The 16725-nt window shown below is 44.4% G+C and overlaps 1 protein-coding gene across 3 annotated transcripts; it reads right to left on the reverse strand.

Moving 5' to 3' along the window:
• Positions 1–6768: 6768 nt before the first annotated feature.
• MIIP (migration and invasion inhibitory protein) lies at positions 6769–16646 on the reverse strand. Of its 3 annotated transcripts, none has more exons than XM_075840631.1 (10): positions 16365–16637; positions 15736–15927; positions 12713–13117; positions 11600–11696; positions 10666–10798; positions 10201–10259; positions 9988–10114; positions 8911–9007; positions 8216–8338; positions 6772–7360 (listed from the first exon to the last, which is right to left on the reverse strand). In XM_075840631.1, exons 2-10 carry the CDS (start codon positions 15877–15879, stop codon positions 7268–7270), a joined length of 1278 nt encoding a protein of 425 aa, XP_075696746.1. In that variant the 5' UTR covers positions 15880–15927; positions 16365–16637; the 3' UTR covers positions 6772–7267. The 3 variants fall into 3 exon arrangements, with proteins under 3 accessions (XP_075696749.1, XP_075696746.1, XP_075696747.1); XM_075840632.1 differs by having other exon boundaries at positions 6773–7360; positions 10666–10777; positions 16365–16630; XM_075840634.1 differs by lacking the exons at positions 9988–10114; positions 10201–10259 and having other exon boundaries at positions 6769–7360; positions 16365–16646.
• Positions 16647–16725: the final 79 nt, after the last annotated feature.

Here is a 16725-nt window from a genome sequence, read left to right on the forward strand (position 1 = left end):
ATTTATTGCGTGTGGAAGAAAGACGTTTCAGACATCAATATAGGAAAGGGTTCTTTACAGTTAGAGTAGTCAAACTATGGAATGCCCGACCCCAAGAGGTAGTGATTGCAGATACTATTGCATTTAAAAATGGGCAGATAATTATTTACTGACAAATGGCACTGAGGGTTATAACTAAACTAGCAATGAATGACGGGTAATTTATTGACAAAGCTTGAACTTAATGGTCCTGTGACTTTTTTTCAACCTATGTAACTATGTAAAGAGAGCCCCTATAAGCGTCAACATCTGCTTCATTGATGGAAGACATAAGCAGAACGGGCACAAGGAGGCGCCAACTAAGATGAAAAATTAAGATTTCGTTTTACAGGAAAAGTTTTCATTTAAAGGGGTTTTCCCACGGATATGTCATAAATGTCAGATAGATGCGGGTCCCACCTCTGGAACCCACACCTATCTCTAGAACGGGGCCCGCTAAACCCCTTTCTACCTTTGTCTGCTCTCGCTGCTTCCCGGCCAATTCCTGGTTACATGGTCGGGAGTTACGAAAGCAGCGTAACTCGCTGGGCTACGCTGTTTTCGTAATACAAATACATTTGAGTGGGGTGCAGGAGGGTCAGGGTTACAGGGGTCTTCAAAAATTTTTGGAACTAAACATAGTGATGACCCACCACCTACCCACCAATGAGGTGCCCCTCTATAGCACCTATCTGCATTATAATAGTGATATTGCACAGGTGGCACGATGTGTTGTCGCTCCTCCACACTGACCACTTGCTGTTGTCTAATGTTGCAGACGTCTTGTCCATGGCCGAGGTTTCACCATGCCAGCGGTTTGCCTTCCCTAGCTGGCCGGCGGCTATAAGGGCATATTGGGAGTTGTAGTTTCACGACGTCTGGAGTTGTGTGCGCTCCATATATCGGATACTGTTGTGTTGGAAATGACAGTGAGAGTTCAGTGATCAGCTGCGGCTGTGACATCAACCACTGTCTAGGAAAAGGAAACCGAGTGGGTGAAGATTTTCGTACAGTATTTACAGTATATGCGTGGATTCGAGCCTACCCTGGTTAACCTCTTCAGTACCCAGTTCCCAGCAGAGACAGGGTATATAGAGAGATATTGTCATAGGGAAACAATGAGGACAGTACCAAATATAGGGCATGCAGGGAGGTGGCACCCCTTCTTTGTCATGATTGCCGCCTGACCCACACTGATCACATACTAATGGCATAACGTGGCAATTCTGCTGCTCACTCTTGTAAACAGACAGCACTTAGCGCCGCCCTGCTGTCAATCATGTGCTTAACAACTTGGTGTACACTAAAACTGCGACATTTGTCCCAGGCTGAAAATAGATTGATTTCTACTAAAACCCAAGCAGGAGGAGAAGCTAGCTACTTCCTCCCATATGTATGTCACTACTGAACAACACTTCCCAGCCTGTCTTGTTTTTTAACATGTTCATAAATTACACAAAACATTTAAAAGTTACAAAGTAGGGCGATGGATCTGGTCTGATACGTGACGGAAAATTAGCCATTTTGTTACCAATACTAATCAGGCAGGTCTCTGCAACGTTTGAGGAATGGGAATGGTTCTTCCACTGTAGTGAAATGACAAAAGATCTGAGCTGTGGATGGAGAGGTGCCTCTGCATGACTGCGTGACAGATAAATCTACCTCATGAGCACTAATATGGCTGACAATGGTAACTATCAGATAGCTACTTCCTGTCTTAGTCCACTGAAGGTATGGGAATTCTGGAGAGCAAACAGCTGAGGTTACAAGAGAAGGAGACGGCATATAAAAAGTCTACAGCACGGGAAGATCTCATTTTTTGCCGGAGGTATAATTCCAGAAACGTTGAACTTTGCGCTTCCGGTTCGTTCATCGCTCTACTTGTACAAGAACGTGTGTTTTCGTCTACAGGTGAACGTCTGTTCCTTTAAAGGTTGGTGTTATATCAGGGACTTCACCTGTTTTATTCAGTAAGGAACCAAACAAGAGATTTAGACAAGAAGCCTTGTCTGTCGTGAAAAGGGCACAGAGGTTGTAGGTGGAAGTTTCTAAAGTGCAGGTGGGGGTGTAACACAAAGTGAATTCAGCACAACTCGTATTGATGACGCATTTTTTCATGTTTTTTTTAGGGTAATATGTCTGGAATAAAGAACCTCCTGTTATTCCATGCCCCGGTAAATTGTGAGTCTTGCCAGCTGCAGACACAGACAGTCCATTATCTTTCAATAGACACAATAGGGGAAGCCATTTATTAATAAAGTTACATATGAATAATGTGACCATTATTTATTATGAGGGAAAAGGAAGACGTGCGGGAAAAGTGGGAAGTAATAGGATAATTATTAGTTCATTTGTAGAAGAGACACTTTGTGTGTTTGCAATGCTAAGCTAAAAATAAGAATAGCTAATAAACCTTAAAGGGGTATTCCGGTTACAACAAGTTACCTCCTATCCGCAGGGTAAGGAGTAACTTGTCCAACAGCTCGGACCCCTACCGTTTATGAGAAAGGGGAGCATGAAGTTGCCCGAACCCCAAGTTTGAACCGAGCAGCAGGTCGCTCATTCGCACTGCCGCTCCATTCATTCTCTATGGGGGTGCAGGAGATAGCCGAGTGCAGTGTTCTGCTTTTTCCGGCGCTGCCGTAGAGAATGAATGGAGCGGAAGTGCGCATGAGTGACCTGCCGCTCGGTTCAAACTTGAGGTTCGGGCAACTTCTGGCTCCCCGTTTTCGTAAACGGAGGGGGTCCGAGCTGTCGGACACCCACCGATCAGCAAGTTACCCCATACCCTACGGATAGGGGGTAACTTGTTGTAACCAGAATACCCCTTTAAATGAGCCCCTTTGTGTATGTTGTGGTCCGTTATCACATATTATACACAGTCGAGTCACATTATTATGAGCACCTCCTACTTCCGACGTCGGCAGCGCGTAGCCCATGAAGGCAGTGATGTGTCGTAGCTTGGTGGGTATATAAGTTGAGCAATAGGCTGTCTGATCACATATCACTCGTTGGGGTAATGGGCGCGAGCGATAAACGCCGCGAAAAACACGGAAAACGGTGTGGAGGCAGATCAAAATCTGTCTGCAAAAAAAACTGTGTGAACAGGGCCTTAGCCTTCTCACATTAAGGGTGTGTTCACACTATGCTATCAAATGGCGTATTTTATTTTTTTTTACACGATTTCCACAAAATCGTGATTAAAAAACGCAATTTGATGGCAACACGATAACACAACCTAACAGAAGAATAGACCTCATGCACCAGGCCGTTTACTGCACATTTACCGGATGATTTTACAAATTTCGCAATATGTAAAAACGATCTACCAGTATAACAGAAAGCTGCCGGCGTATTCTAGGAATGACGACTTTTCATTTCACATTTCCTGTAAAGAGCCGTGTGGTGGTTTTTACACCCTCCCCCCTCCTTATGAATCTCTAAAAGTGTAGGAAAGACCATTACATGCAGTATCTGACAATATAGTTCCCACAGTTGTTGTCACTCAGCTTTCCTAGTCTCCTGAATGGTAATTATGCCCAGCGACGCAATGATTTAACCACCCTCATTGCCATAGAATGACATCAATAGGCACATTCAGGTGTCTGGGAAAGCTGAGTGACAGTTCTATGGAATCTCTAATGGAGTGCGTACAAGTTGTCACCCAGCTTTTCCAGGACCAGATTGAACAAAAGTTTTTTTTTTTTTTAAGAACTTGATAGGACACCGTTCCTTTTGTACATCATTGTCTGTCACAGTGATCGCACGTGAATATGTGACAGCCTCGTGACATGGAAATCGCACATTTAAAGGGGTTATTCGTGATATAAAATTGATGGACTATCCTCAGACCCCACCGATCAGATAATGATGACCTATCCGGACTCTCTGTACCACCACATCCATCAGCCGTTTAAAGGGGCAGCAGTGTTTTGGCAAGAACTGCTTCACCCTTCATTGCGTACGCAGCTCCGAAACGCACAACGCCGTCACATTCAAGCCAGTGGAGGAAGCCGTGGTACTGTGCGCAGCCGCTATAAATGTGACGGCGTAATGAATTACCCATCTGTGTAGCCAATGAAGGGCAACAGCGCACACCAAAGAGTGGCGGCCCCTTCAAACAGATGATCAGTGAGGGTGCCGAGAGTCGGACCCTTACCAATCGGATATTCGTGAACTATCCTGCGGATAGACCATCAATTTTATGTCACCAGAAAAACCCCTATAAGTTGTATGATAATCGGCCACAGGCCATGTGGAAGGCGCCGATAGTCACATGACGTGGTGCGCAGCACGCAGAACTACGCGACACTGACACCTGTCTGGAAAATCGCAGGAAAAACAAGAAGGTAATTTCAAATGTATTTATTTCTTATTTAGAATAAAAAAATATAGACCGTAGATTCTTCTAACAGAAACAAAACATATTTCCTTATCAATTAAATCATCGTTAACAAATATAGAAATAAAAAAACACGACATATACAGCAGTTTTTTTAAAAATTTTGTACACACTTGCATAAAAAGTTACACATTACAATATAATGTGTTCAGCTGAAAAAGTGTCCCTAATGTTTACAGTGCTGAGCAGCTCAGTGTGTGGGACTTTCGTGTGACTACAGGTTCGGTTATGCCCCGTCCTTGTGTTGGGAGGTCACTGCATACAGCCATCAGCATTGTAAAATCACTCTGTGGATTTGATAGGAAGTAGCTGATCTCATGGTAAAAACAGATGAAGTTACTTTTAATGTAAAAAGGGGCGGAGCTGTGACTACCTCCCAGTCTGATTCATGACATTGTAAAATCAAAAGAGAAGACTGGGAATATTAACTCTGCCGAATCACAATTTTCAAGAGCAGCACAAATGAACCAGTGGATGAATAATAACGTAATACTGTCCCCTGGTTTGAGCTGTAACCATAAAATGGACCGAGACTAGTGCAAATAAAAAAACACTGGTCCGGCCCATAGGTACCAGAATACACATTGAGAGGAGGGGCCTGATTGGACGGTTTCCTGGCAGCCTATCAGGTCCCTCCCGAGTCCCCTGTTTAAACGGATTTGCGGTCACCCATGTGCGCTGCCACTCCATTTACTCTCTATGCGACGGAGAGACATAGCGGAATACAGCGTCAGTCACGTAGACAATGAATGGAGCGGCAGTGCACACGCGCTTGAAATGATCCGCCAAATGTATACCCTAGATGTATGCAGCGGTTTGCCTATAGGTCTGTCCTTTACTCCCATTATACGATGTATTTTTACATAGACGAGTACGCTAATGAGTACGTAACAAAGTGGCGGGGAGTCGCCGAGCTACGCAGTTTCCCTAACTCCTACAGAAGAAAATGGAAGTTACGGAACAGCAAGCTACGCGGTTTCTGGAACTCAGTAACTACGGAAACAGTGTAGCTTGCTGTGCTACACTGTTTCCGTAACTCCCATTCACTCCTACGGCAGTTGCATAACCGCGTAGCTCAGCTGTTTCCGTGCTACCGGCCACATCGTAACACAGTGGCCGGAGAGCGGCTACAGCGGGACAAGGTAAGACAATGGTCAGGACTCAGGAGGTCACATTCTAGGTGTATGGTGTACAACATATTTGCTCAATAATTCGCGACTTTACTCTTTTACGACACCGCAATAAAAAAGATAGGTGAATCTTAGTATTTAGACCCGCGGCCCATTAATTCACTGAAGCTCGTAGCGGTCTTAGATTACACTTCCTGGCACACGGACAGTGCCCATATAATGAAGAAGTTGCATCTTAGGCCTCGTCCTCATCTGTGTCAGGGACTAAAATAAAGAGAAAGAAAAAACACGGCGCCACATGATGCAGATCACCCGAGGGTGGATAATATATAAAAAGGAAAAGGCAATTGTGCTCACCTTACAGCGTTGTGCAGGCGCAGGCACAACACTGGCATGAGTGTAACCAATTTCCACATATAGAAGCTGCAGCCAGGGTCCAATTTACACTGGCAACATAATATATATATAATGCAACGAAGTAAAAAGGTTATGTAAAGTAGAAAAAAATTTATATCTATATAATTATATGTGTGCGCATAGAAATATATATGTGACCCTAAAAACAATCCAATGATAATAAAGTAAAGGTTTTAATATAATAGGGCTACGCGTTTCAACGCAGGATGTGCGTCTTCGTCGGGCCAAATACATACAATGGTGACCAAGACAACTTATATACACAAGGTGTAGGTAAAAAACCCGCCAAACGGGCAGGTCAGAGATCAATTCTGACATCACATAGGGTCAACCCTATAGCAACTTATGCACCTTGTGTATATAAACTGTCTTGGTCACCATTGTATGTATTTTGCCTGATGAAGACGCAAGTCCTTCGTTGAAACGCGTAAGCCCTATTATATTTAAACCTTTACTATATTATCATTGGATTACTTGCCGTTTTTAGCAGCGCCATTTAGGGTCACATATATATTTATAAGCTCACACGTATAATTATATAGATATTAATTTTTATCTGCGTCAGGGATCCGGTTTGATGTTCCATCGGAGCTTTCGGTCAGAACGGAACCCTGACTGAAACAAATGGAAACCATAGGTTTCCGTTTGAATCACCTCTGATTCCAATGGTGACGAATCCGGTGCAAATAGTTTCCGTTTTTCACCGTTGTGCAAGGGTTCCGTCGTTGTGACGGCATGAATAGCGCAGTCGACTACGGTATTGATTCCATCAAAACGACGGAACCCTTGCACAACAGAGACAAAACGGAAACCATTTGCACCGGATCCGTCACCATTGAAATCAAACCAAAAGCTCAGACGGAACGGCAAAACGGAGCCCTGACGCAGATGTGAACGCAGCCTTACTCCTGCGGGTTTCGGACTAGGACTGGCGCATGAAACACCTGTTTCAGTAAATCTGCCCCAAAGTCTATCAGAAAGTTGCGGAACTTCATGATACAATCAATGATCTTCATTTGCAGAGTATCAGTTTATGGTCAGATGCTGAAGAGCAACTGCTGGAACTATAAATGTCATGGAATAAATCCCAATTAGCCTGGACTTGTATCCTTCTAGTTCCACCAACGTGTTCCACAAGTGATGTGCGCAGATGATACACTGAAGTCACACAATACCACGGGCTCCGGTTTGGAATCCATGAGGAGCGGTTCTCAGTTTCCCTTTATTTTAATTGAGGACGTTCGGTCCGAAAACGACGCGGGCGGGTTCAGGTCTTACTGGTCGTCTTCTAATGTTGACTTTACTTAATGTTACTGTGACGGAAGGCGATTGAGCGGGACAAGTTCAGCAGATTGTCAGAAGTTGCCCTTGAAGCGAAGTAAGAAGCGCAGTCCTGGAGATAAAGATGCATAGAAGGAATTAAAGGGATATTCCAACCCCTTCTTTTCTGCAGCGTTTGAGATATTTTTTCTGTTGTAGCCCATTCTATCTTTTCGGTCTCCACTGGTTATGGCCACCGCCGCAGTCTTGCAGTAGAGGGCGCTCTAGTACAGATACGCCTGTATTCTTCTCTATGAGCCTGGCTGGTCGGGAGCGCGAATTGGTTGAGCATGCACAGTATGCCCCCCTCCCCCCCCCGTCCTGGCCATCTCTCTCCAAAGCAATAGGAGTAAAATAGGAGGCCCGGGGCATGCGCAGTACCCCCCCCCCCCCCTCTGTAATAGGAGTAATATAGGACGGCCCCGCAGCATGCACAGTACCCCCCCCCTGTCATGGCCACCTCTCTCCTCAGCAATAGGAGTAATATAGGACGGCCCCGCGGCATGCGCAGCCCCCACCCTCCAGTCATGGCCACCTCTCTCCTCAGCAATAGGAGTAATATAGGACGGCCCCGCGGCATGCGCAGCCCCCACCCTCCAGTCATGGCCACCTCTCTCCTCAGCAATAGGAGTAACCTAGGACGGCCGCGGGGCATGCACAGTACTCGGCACAGCGCTAACATCGCAGCGCCGCTTGCTGGTTATGTCAAAGAACCGCCAGGTAACGAGTGTCGGGACCGCACAGTCAGGTAGTGGAGACATGCGGTAAGCAAGTACGCATTTGTAAATATCCCCTACTGACTTGAATAGGAGTAACATAAAATTGCATATGTATTAGACCCCCTAGTAAAAAACGTTGTGTGAGGGGAATAGAGCATTGTAGGCCAAGTATATTGGGAAGGAGATTCATTTTGTACACATTCTCTTACCGTGCCCACATTAACGGTTGTTGGTGGAGGCACCAAATTTGGTTCCATGGAGGTTTTCAGGTCCAGACAGGCGACTTTGAGGTCACAGGAGGGCACAGCATTATCATATCCCGCTAAACAATGCTAAAAGAGTGAAAATATTGTAAAATACGTTCTACATCAGTGGTCTCCAACATGTGGCTCTCCAGCGGTTTCAAAACTATAACTCCCAATGTGCCCTGACAGCCTGTCGGCATGCTGGGAGTTGTTGTTTTGCAACAACTGGAGAGCCACAGGTTGAAGACCACTGTAACATGTTGGACAAAGCAAAATTAGATTGTTCTGAACGGGATTTCAAACATTGTGTATGAATTTTTTCACAGTTCTTAACATTTCTGCTTGCACTCAGTGAATAGAACCATTTGTGTTTAAATCCAGAGGCTCCAAACCCATCGTGTTCATGTCCTGCTCATATAGGTGTATGGCTTGTTAGTGCATCAACGCTCACCTGTGTGAGCAGGCACGTTTTGGAGACTCTGGATGTAAACCAGAATGCTTCTTTTCACTGACAGCAAATAGTGTTTTTGAAAATGGCAAGGAATTAAAAAAAAAACTAAGTATATTAGAAAGTCACAGATTTTTTTAGTTACACAACAATCAGACTATAGGGTAAGGGCCGGGAGACGTGAAGCTTTGGGGAGAATTTGGATACTCACTGATGGCAAGGCGAGGCTGTCTGTAGGGTCAAAGCTCTTTCTCCTGTGGGCTCGGTATTTGTAAGGTGGAAGCAGGGTGCTCCGGGGGATGCTCACCCTAAAACAAGAAAGAATTGGTTAACTGAGTGTTGTGAGAAAACAAAGAGACTAAGAACGTATGAGACAGGTCACACCTGCACAAATACACATGGCTATGGGTAAAGGTCCATCAGCCGAGACCCCCCCCCAAACGACTGGCTGTAGCACTTTATTGAGCCCTGCGCCCCTTTAGTTTCTATGAGAGAAGCAAATGGTACAGTCAGTAAAAGCCAGGGTGACAGAATGAAGCCAAAGTATCCTAATGCTGGATAGAGTTAGAGGGGCCACACTTATCTGCCACCCCCGCCTTATGACCAATGCAAACTACCTGGTAGGCAAGAAGACAATCAGGAAGAGTCCCCCCTTATTAGCCAGAACGGGGAGCCGTATTATATTCTATTTCCTCTGCAGCAACACTTGATGATCACTTCTAATCGCCGGTGGTCCCAGCAGTGGACGGACCCCTCCCATCCAATCAGCAAGTCACCATGTAAAATAACTGCTAAATTGGATTGTCCAAGCTGGACAATACATTTAAAGGATGTGTGCACTTTTCAATTTTTTTTTTCCATAAAAATGAAGCAACTTTGCCATAGTTTTAATTCAAAAACTTCTAGTGATTTGTATATACAGCTCCTAGGCAGAACTATGTGTCACCGTGGTTACAGACTACAAACAAACCTGTGTAGTCTGATGCTGCAGTCATACTTTCTTCCATCTCCATCTGTCCCCTACTGAATTTATGTCAGCAAGGAGTAGGGGACAGATGAAGTGAGTGTGACGACAGGATCAGACTACACAGGCTTTATTTGTAGTCTGTAAACACGGAGACACATAGTTTTGCATGGGAGCTGTATACACAAAATGGTAGGAGATTTCCACATATACTTCATTTTGTATTTTAAAACCATTAGAGCAATAAAACAGGGCTGTAAAAGTATACATACCCTTTGATCTCTACCCCATCACAGTGTAACTGTGTGTGAAATATTTACATACCGGATATACGCCGGCTCCTCTAACGATACGTGACGCCGCCCCCTGCGCTTCTTACATATAGGACATGCCGGTTCCGTGCCCACTGGTGATGTAAATAATCGCTGGTTCACTCGGTAGCAGTATACACCTGAAACATATAGTATCAAAAACGATTGCGTCCCATATGACTTCTATGTTATAAGCTCTGCCCCCAAGACATGTACATGGCCTTACACTGATGAGTTCCCATCGATAGGTCCAGTTCTTCTACCGATGTGTCCTGTGCCCCCGATCTGAAGATATAAATCAAAAATGTACTTACTCTAGGGAATTGCATTATCAGGAATCGAATATATATTTATTACCCGAACCACTCACTCTAAAGTGAATTGGTAATAAAAAGCAAAAAAATACAAACAGCGGCTACAACGAATATATATTGCCTATTGTTGCTGGCCTTCAATACCTGAACCAGTGTTTTTTGTAAGGGAATATGTATAAATCAGGGAATCGCTTATAGTGCTATTCCATATGGTCTTACCTGCAGTACCACTTCTCACCATTACTGGCAGCAAATCTTACCATAGACAGCAATGCAACAGCGCCCCCAGCTCTAATCTAACCAAGATACTGGTCTCAAAAATGACAATATTTGTTTGTTAAACGTTCCAAACCGAAGCTCCACCAATATTTACTTACTCCGTAAAAAACTCATGAGCGCACTCCTCTCGGTTGACACGTCGGAATTCATTGATCTCTGAGAAAAACTGGTCAGATTTATTGGTGATGGGTGATTTCACTTCCAGCAGTCCTGGAGAAGAGAGGGTTAACACTAGTAAGGATGAAACAGATTGGATAATGAATGGACACGGACTCATGGGAAATTATTATTGCGTATTATTTCATAAGAACGCGGATATACGGTAGATAATGGATACGCCAGTGCGTATTTTGGAGGCGGTTTAGTGGGTGCAATTTTGCCCCCCAGTTCCGGGTTGTAGGATATTGAGGACAATTTAAGGGCACCTGTCTAAAAGGCCCTAAGAAAGAGATATTAGTGGGGGCATTTGAAGCCCCAATAATCGTCCCAATCATAAAGCCAGGGGGCTAAAACTTTAAGGCCCTGTACACAGTTTTTTGGCGCGTCTTTTGTCCCGGAAACCGCGTTGAAAACCGTGCCAAAAAACTGCCGAAAATGCCTCTCAGAACAAAACGCTTGCGGGAAAAAAAAAAGCAACATGACCTATCTTAAGGCGTTTCCGCCTTAAAAAACCCCATTGGAAGCAATAGGAGACGGAAAAAAACGCTGCGAACAGCTGCAGCGTTTTTTTGAAAATAAAACGCTCTGTTTTTTTCCTTTGCCTGTTGAAGGAAGAGATAAAAACAAACGCCTCAAAAAAACGTGTCAAAAAACTAAGTGTGGTGCAAAAAAAAACGGAGCGGATATTTTCAGGCGGAATTTTCTGCCTGCAAAAAACTCTGTGTGAACTAGGCCTAAGATGCAATCTGCAAGTTAAGGAATCTGCGCCCTCCTAACTGCTGTCCGTCTGTGCACTTTACGCTTCGGCCTCAACAGGTGGTAACACCCAGGGGTTCTGCTTCTCTATAAGGTGTCTAGACCCTATATACTGACCTGCTATCCAGTCATAACCCAGCAGCGGGCGAGCAGACCACCCCTCCAGGCGAGGAGACTCGTCATCGCACAGGAACGTGACGCGCCCCGTGTCTCTCTGCAAGAAAAGAGGACAATGACCTTTTTGTTTTGTTAAGGAAAGATCTGCAGATGATGAAGAGCCGTCACCCAGGGTCCAGGCCCCCGTCATTTCTGACTATTGTGATGCTTTTGATAAGGGAAAATCTTAGTCAGTAAGTTTGCAGAATGAGTGGGACCCCAGAATGAGTCAGATCACAGCCCCCCTTTCCGCTAGCAAATCACTCGATACAACTGCTAATAACAAAGTCTTAGAGGCTATGTACACCTTCGAAGGTATATATATATATATATATGTATATATATGTGTATCAGTGTGTTTGGTGCAACTTTCTAATTCGTTTTTATTAAAAATTATTTTTACTTTTTGAGATACAGCTGCTTTGTATCCTGTATATAGAGCAGCTGTATCTAGCGATGAAACCTGAATCCGTCAGGTAAGTGGGACTGATGGGTTCAGTTACAGCAGGTCCACGCAGGATCCACCTGTGATCGGTAACAGCTCGATCTCGTGTGTCCGAGACACGCAGGACCCGCTGTCACTGAACCCGTCAGTCCTGCTGCAGCGCAGCGACACAAAAACATACAGAAGGGGGAACGTTATGGGATTTAAAGAGACAGTAACTGTTTTATCAACATTAGAGGACCCAGTAAGGGATTTTCTATTTCTAAAAGTGTAAATTTGTGGTGGGGGACTGGGCCTTTATCAATCCCAATAATTAAAGGGGTTCCTGTCCCCTTTCACTGAGGAGAGTCAGCCTCGGATGCTGTGCTTCCCATACAGGTCCCACACAGTTTTCCCAAATTACTGTCTGGCAATAAGTTCTAGTGACGCATCCCCTGCACCTTTATCTCTGCATCACTAGAAGCTTACAATTCAGGATCCTAGAAAAGCTGGGTGACAACCATTGAACTGTGATGGTGGCCTGATTGGTTGTCACCCATCTTTCTCAGAACTGAAATGAATAAAAAGTTTTTAACAACTTGATAAAAGTGTCAAATGACTTCTAAGAATTACATAGGGATTATAAGCACCTTGGAGCCCCTGTTTGGGGTCAGGAGAATAGATTTTGGGGTCCTCGCTTCTTTGGTTCTCAGGTTCCCGTCATCCTCTAACTGCTCGATATATTGAGGAGGAAAATCACTTGGGCTCCCGGAAGTGGCAGATTTGGGGTTAATCATTGTAGAATTCATGATAGCGACGCGTTTCACTGGAGATCTTGTCTTAATAACGTCCTGAGCGGAGTGGACCCCGTGTTCTGACCCCCTGGACATGACGTGTGGACGAGTCTCCCTGGGTTGGGTTTTCCTCGGGGTACACAGGGCTTTTCTTGCAGTGGCGGATGAACCTTGTGTGGTCTGCAGAGCTGGATCCTGACTTCTCAGAGGACATCTCCGAACCGCCTCAGATCCATCCCGTCCCGTTTTAGGTTTCCAGGTCTACATGACAAACACGTGAATATTCAATGGACGCATAGTATGTAAGGTAATGTAGACATTAGAGCGACACTTATTATTATTCTACAACAAAGAATGGCCAAAGTAAATATTATTGTTACAATGTATCAAGGATTTCCAAAGATAATATTTTAGAGCATAGCACAATATCGGAGGGGGGATAAATGATACAGAACAGTCCATGACACACAGCGGGAAGTCCTAACACCACAACACGGGCGCGGAGACTTTCTGTGGTGTCACAATCGTTACCAAGATTGTAGATAAGTTACAGAGGAAAGTCATTAATTCTGACATTTAGGAAACGCTTCATCGACAATCTGGGTGCACGTTATCTCTGATGTCGCAAGAAGAGCGTGAGCAAACTTCAACTGGGGTCTCCGTGTATGGTTAAGAGTCTCTTCGACTGTCCTGTAAATCCCTTGTGACCCCGTGGTATAGGTTAATCCTAATCCTTAGAGGTCAACTACAATAAAATACATTTTAAAATAACACTCCGGACAAAACCGATACACTGTGTTATACCTATGAGAGGATCAGTACTAGATAAGTAATGTAATGTATGTACACAGTGACTCCACCAGCAGAATAGCGAGTGCAGCTCTGGAGTATAATACAGGATCAGTACAGGATAAGTAATGTATGTACACAGTGACCCCACCAGCAGAATAGTGAGTGCAGCTCTGGAGTATAATACAGGCTGTAACTCCGGATCAGTACAGGATAAGTAATGTAATGTATGTACACAGTGACTCCACCAGCAGAATAGTGAGTGCAGCTCTGGAGTATAATACAGGATGTAACTCAGGATCAGTACAGGATAAGTAATGTAATGTATGTACACAGTGACTCCACCAGCAGAATACTGAGTGCAGCCCTGGAGTATAATACAGGATGTAACTCAGGATCAGTACAGGATAAGTAATGTAATGTATGTACACAGTGACTCCACCAGCAGAATAGTGAGTGCAGCTCTGGAGTATAATACAGGATGTAACTCAGGATCAGTACAGGATAAGTAATGTAATGTATGAACACAGTGACTCCACCAGCAGAATAGTGAGTGCAGCTCTGGAGTATAATACAGGATGTAACTCAGGATCAGTACAGGATAAGTAATGTAATGTATGTACACAGTGACTTCTCCAGCAGAATAGTGAGTGCAGCTCTGGAGTATAATACAGGATGTAACTCAGGATCAGTACAGGATAAGTAATGTAATGTATGAACACAGTGAATCCACCAGCAGAATAGTGAGTGCAGCTCTGGAGTATAATACAGGATGTAACTCAGGATAAGTAATGTAATGTATGAACACAGTGCCTCCACCAGCAGAATAGTGAGTGCAGCTCTGGAGTATAATACAGGATGTAACTCAGGATCAGTAATGTAATGTATGAACACAGTGCCTCCACCAGCAGAATAGTGAGTGCAGCTCTGTAGTATAATACAGGATGTAACTCAGGATCAGTACAGGATAAGTAATGTATGAACACAGTGACTCCACCAGCAGAATAGTGAGTGCAGCACTGGAGTATAATACAGGATGTAACTCAGGATCAGTACAGGATAAGTAATGTAATCTATGTACACAGTGACTTCTCCAGCAGAATAGTGAGTGCAGCTCTGGAGTATAATACAGGATGTAACTCAGGATCAGTACAGGATAAGTAATGTAATGTATGAACACAGTGACTCCACCAGCAGAATAGTGAGTGCAGCTCTGGAGTATAATACAAAATGTAACTCAGGATCAGTACAGGATAAGTAATGTAATGTATGTACACAGTGACTTCTCCAGCAGAATAGTGAGTGCAGCTCTGGAGTATAATACAGGATGTAACTCAGGATCAGTACAGGATAAGTAATGTAATGTATGAACACAGTGAATCCACCAGCAGAATAGTGAGTGCAGCTCTGGAGTATAATACAGGATGTAACTCAGGATAAGTAATGTAATGTATGAACACAGTGCCTCCACCAGCAGAATAGTGAGTGCAGCTCTGGAGTATAATACAGGATGTAACTCAGGATCAGGACAGGATAAGTAATGTAATGTATGTACACAGTGACTCCACCAGCAGAATAGTGAGTGCAGCTCTGGAGTATAATACAGGATGTAACTCAGGATCAGTACAGGATAAGTAATGTATGTACACAGTGACTCCACCAGCAGAATAGTGAGTGCAGCTCTGGAGTATAATACAGGATGTAACTCAGGATCAGTACAGGATAAGTAATGTAATGTATATACACAGTGACTCCACCAGCAGAATAGTGAGTGCAGCTCTGGAGTATAATATAGGATGTAACTCAGGATCAGTACAGGATAAGTAATGTAATGTATGTACATAGTGACTTCACCAGCAGAATAGTGAGCGCAGCTCTGGAGTATAATACAGGATGTAACTCAGGATCAGTAATGTATGTACACAGTGATTAAACTCTGGAAAATGGTGTCTAAAAGGTTGACACACACATTAACGGTCACTGTTTTAGTGAGATGTTTAGAAGACACAGATGGGTGTGTAGTTCGGGGTTGCACAAATTATTGGTCTCATGCTATGGGTAGAGGGGATAGTATAGCACATAAATCTCACCTTGCAGGGTTCATCGGTGGCCATGATGCGGACGCTGCTGTCAGTGAATAGCTGCTTCTTATGTTCATCCCGGTTGAGGTTCAGCTTCTCCAGGAGAGACTTATTTAACCGCCGCAGCTCCTCAAGTTGATCAGAAGACGACATGCTCTTATTTCTCACCGGTTTCTAATCACCAACCGGACTTTATCATCTCTGAAATAAGGGGGAAAAAATCTCGTAACATTCACAGTTATATGTAAAACGGCTGAAACTTTGCAGCACTCCAGCCGTTCAGAAACTACAACACCCAGCGTAACCGCCCGTGCTTGCTGGATTATCACACAACTTTCCCAGACTCCCTATTGATATGGGAGGAAGCTGCAGGGCGGCCATATTGGATATCACACAGCTTTCCCAGGAACAGATAGAATTACAATAACTTACATACAATATATATATATAAACAGGACGACTTCTTATACTTAGATCACGGATTTTAGATGGCGTTGCCCTTTAATTATAGCCCAGAGCGGCGGGGACAGCAATTATCCCATACCCAGCAGCCATCAGGCCTCCTCCACGTGTCCTCCCTATATAATGGACATGCATCCCAAACATCCCTCGTTAGTCTCTCGGAACTTCGTACACACCTCATCCCGGCCTCGGCCTCTGTCCCCGGGGAGCTGTCGAATCCGGTCCCCGGTGTATTAGCTTCCAGTCTTAGGCAAACAGCGCCACCTATAGGTCATGTAACGGAATATACTTTTTTTTTTTTTTTTAAAGCGGCGACACGAGTTTAGGGGAATTCCAATACAAGGAGTGATCAGGTTTAGTTGCCACTTTACGGGAAGTTCGCCGTCTTCTCACGTGTCTGCTGGTCACAAGTTGATTGGTCAGATTGAAACCGCGTCTACTCCCGCGTTACGTTCGAGGACGCTTGGCCGGTCACCATGGTAACTGAACCACCTGTCTTATACGATGGAATGCTAGAGCTAGATGGCATGTGGCACT

The sequence above is a fragment of the Rhinoderma darwinii genome, chromosome 10 (assembly GCF_050947455.1).
Source record: "Rhinoderma darwinii isolate aRhiDar2 chromosome 10, aRhiDar2.hap1, whole genome shotgun sequence".
Classification (NCBI taxonomy): domain Eukaryota; kingdom Metazoa; phylum Chordata; class Amphibia; order Anura; family Rhinodermatidae; genus Rhinoderma; species Rhinoderma darwinii.

Bases quoted from the DNA above. Each gene is read 5' to 3' on its own strand.
- MIIP (XM_075840631.1), bottom strand. From the start codon at position 15,879: ATGTCGTCTTCTGATCAACTTGAGGAGCTGCGGCGGTTAAATAAGTCT. The intron at 11,697-12,712 runs GTGCTTATAATC...CTTTTCTTGCAG, and splicing joins CCCCAAACAGGGGCTCCAAG to AGAGACACGGGGCGCGTCAC. The intron at 9,008-9,987 runs GTATGTAAATAT...TTCTTGTTTTAG, and splicing joins GAGGAGCCGGCGTATATCCG to GGTGAGCATCCCCCGGAGCA.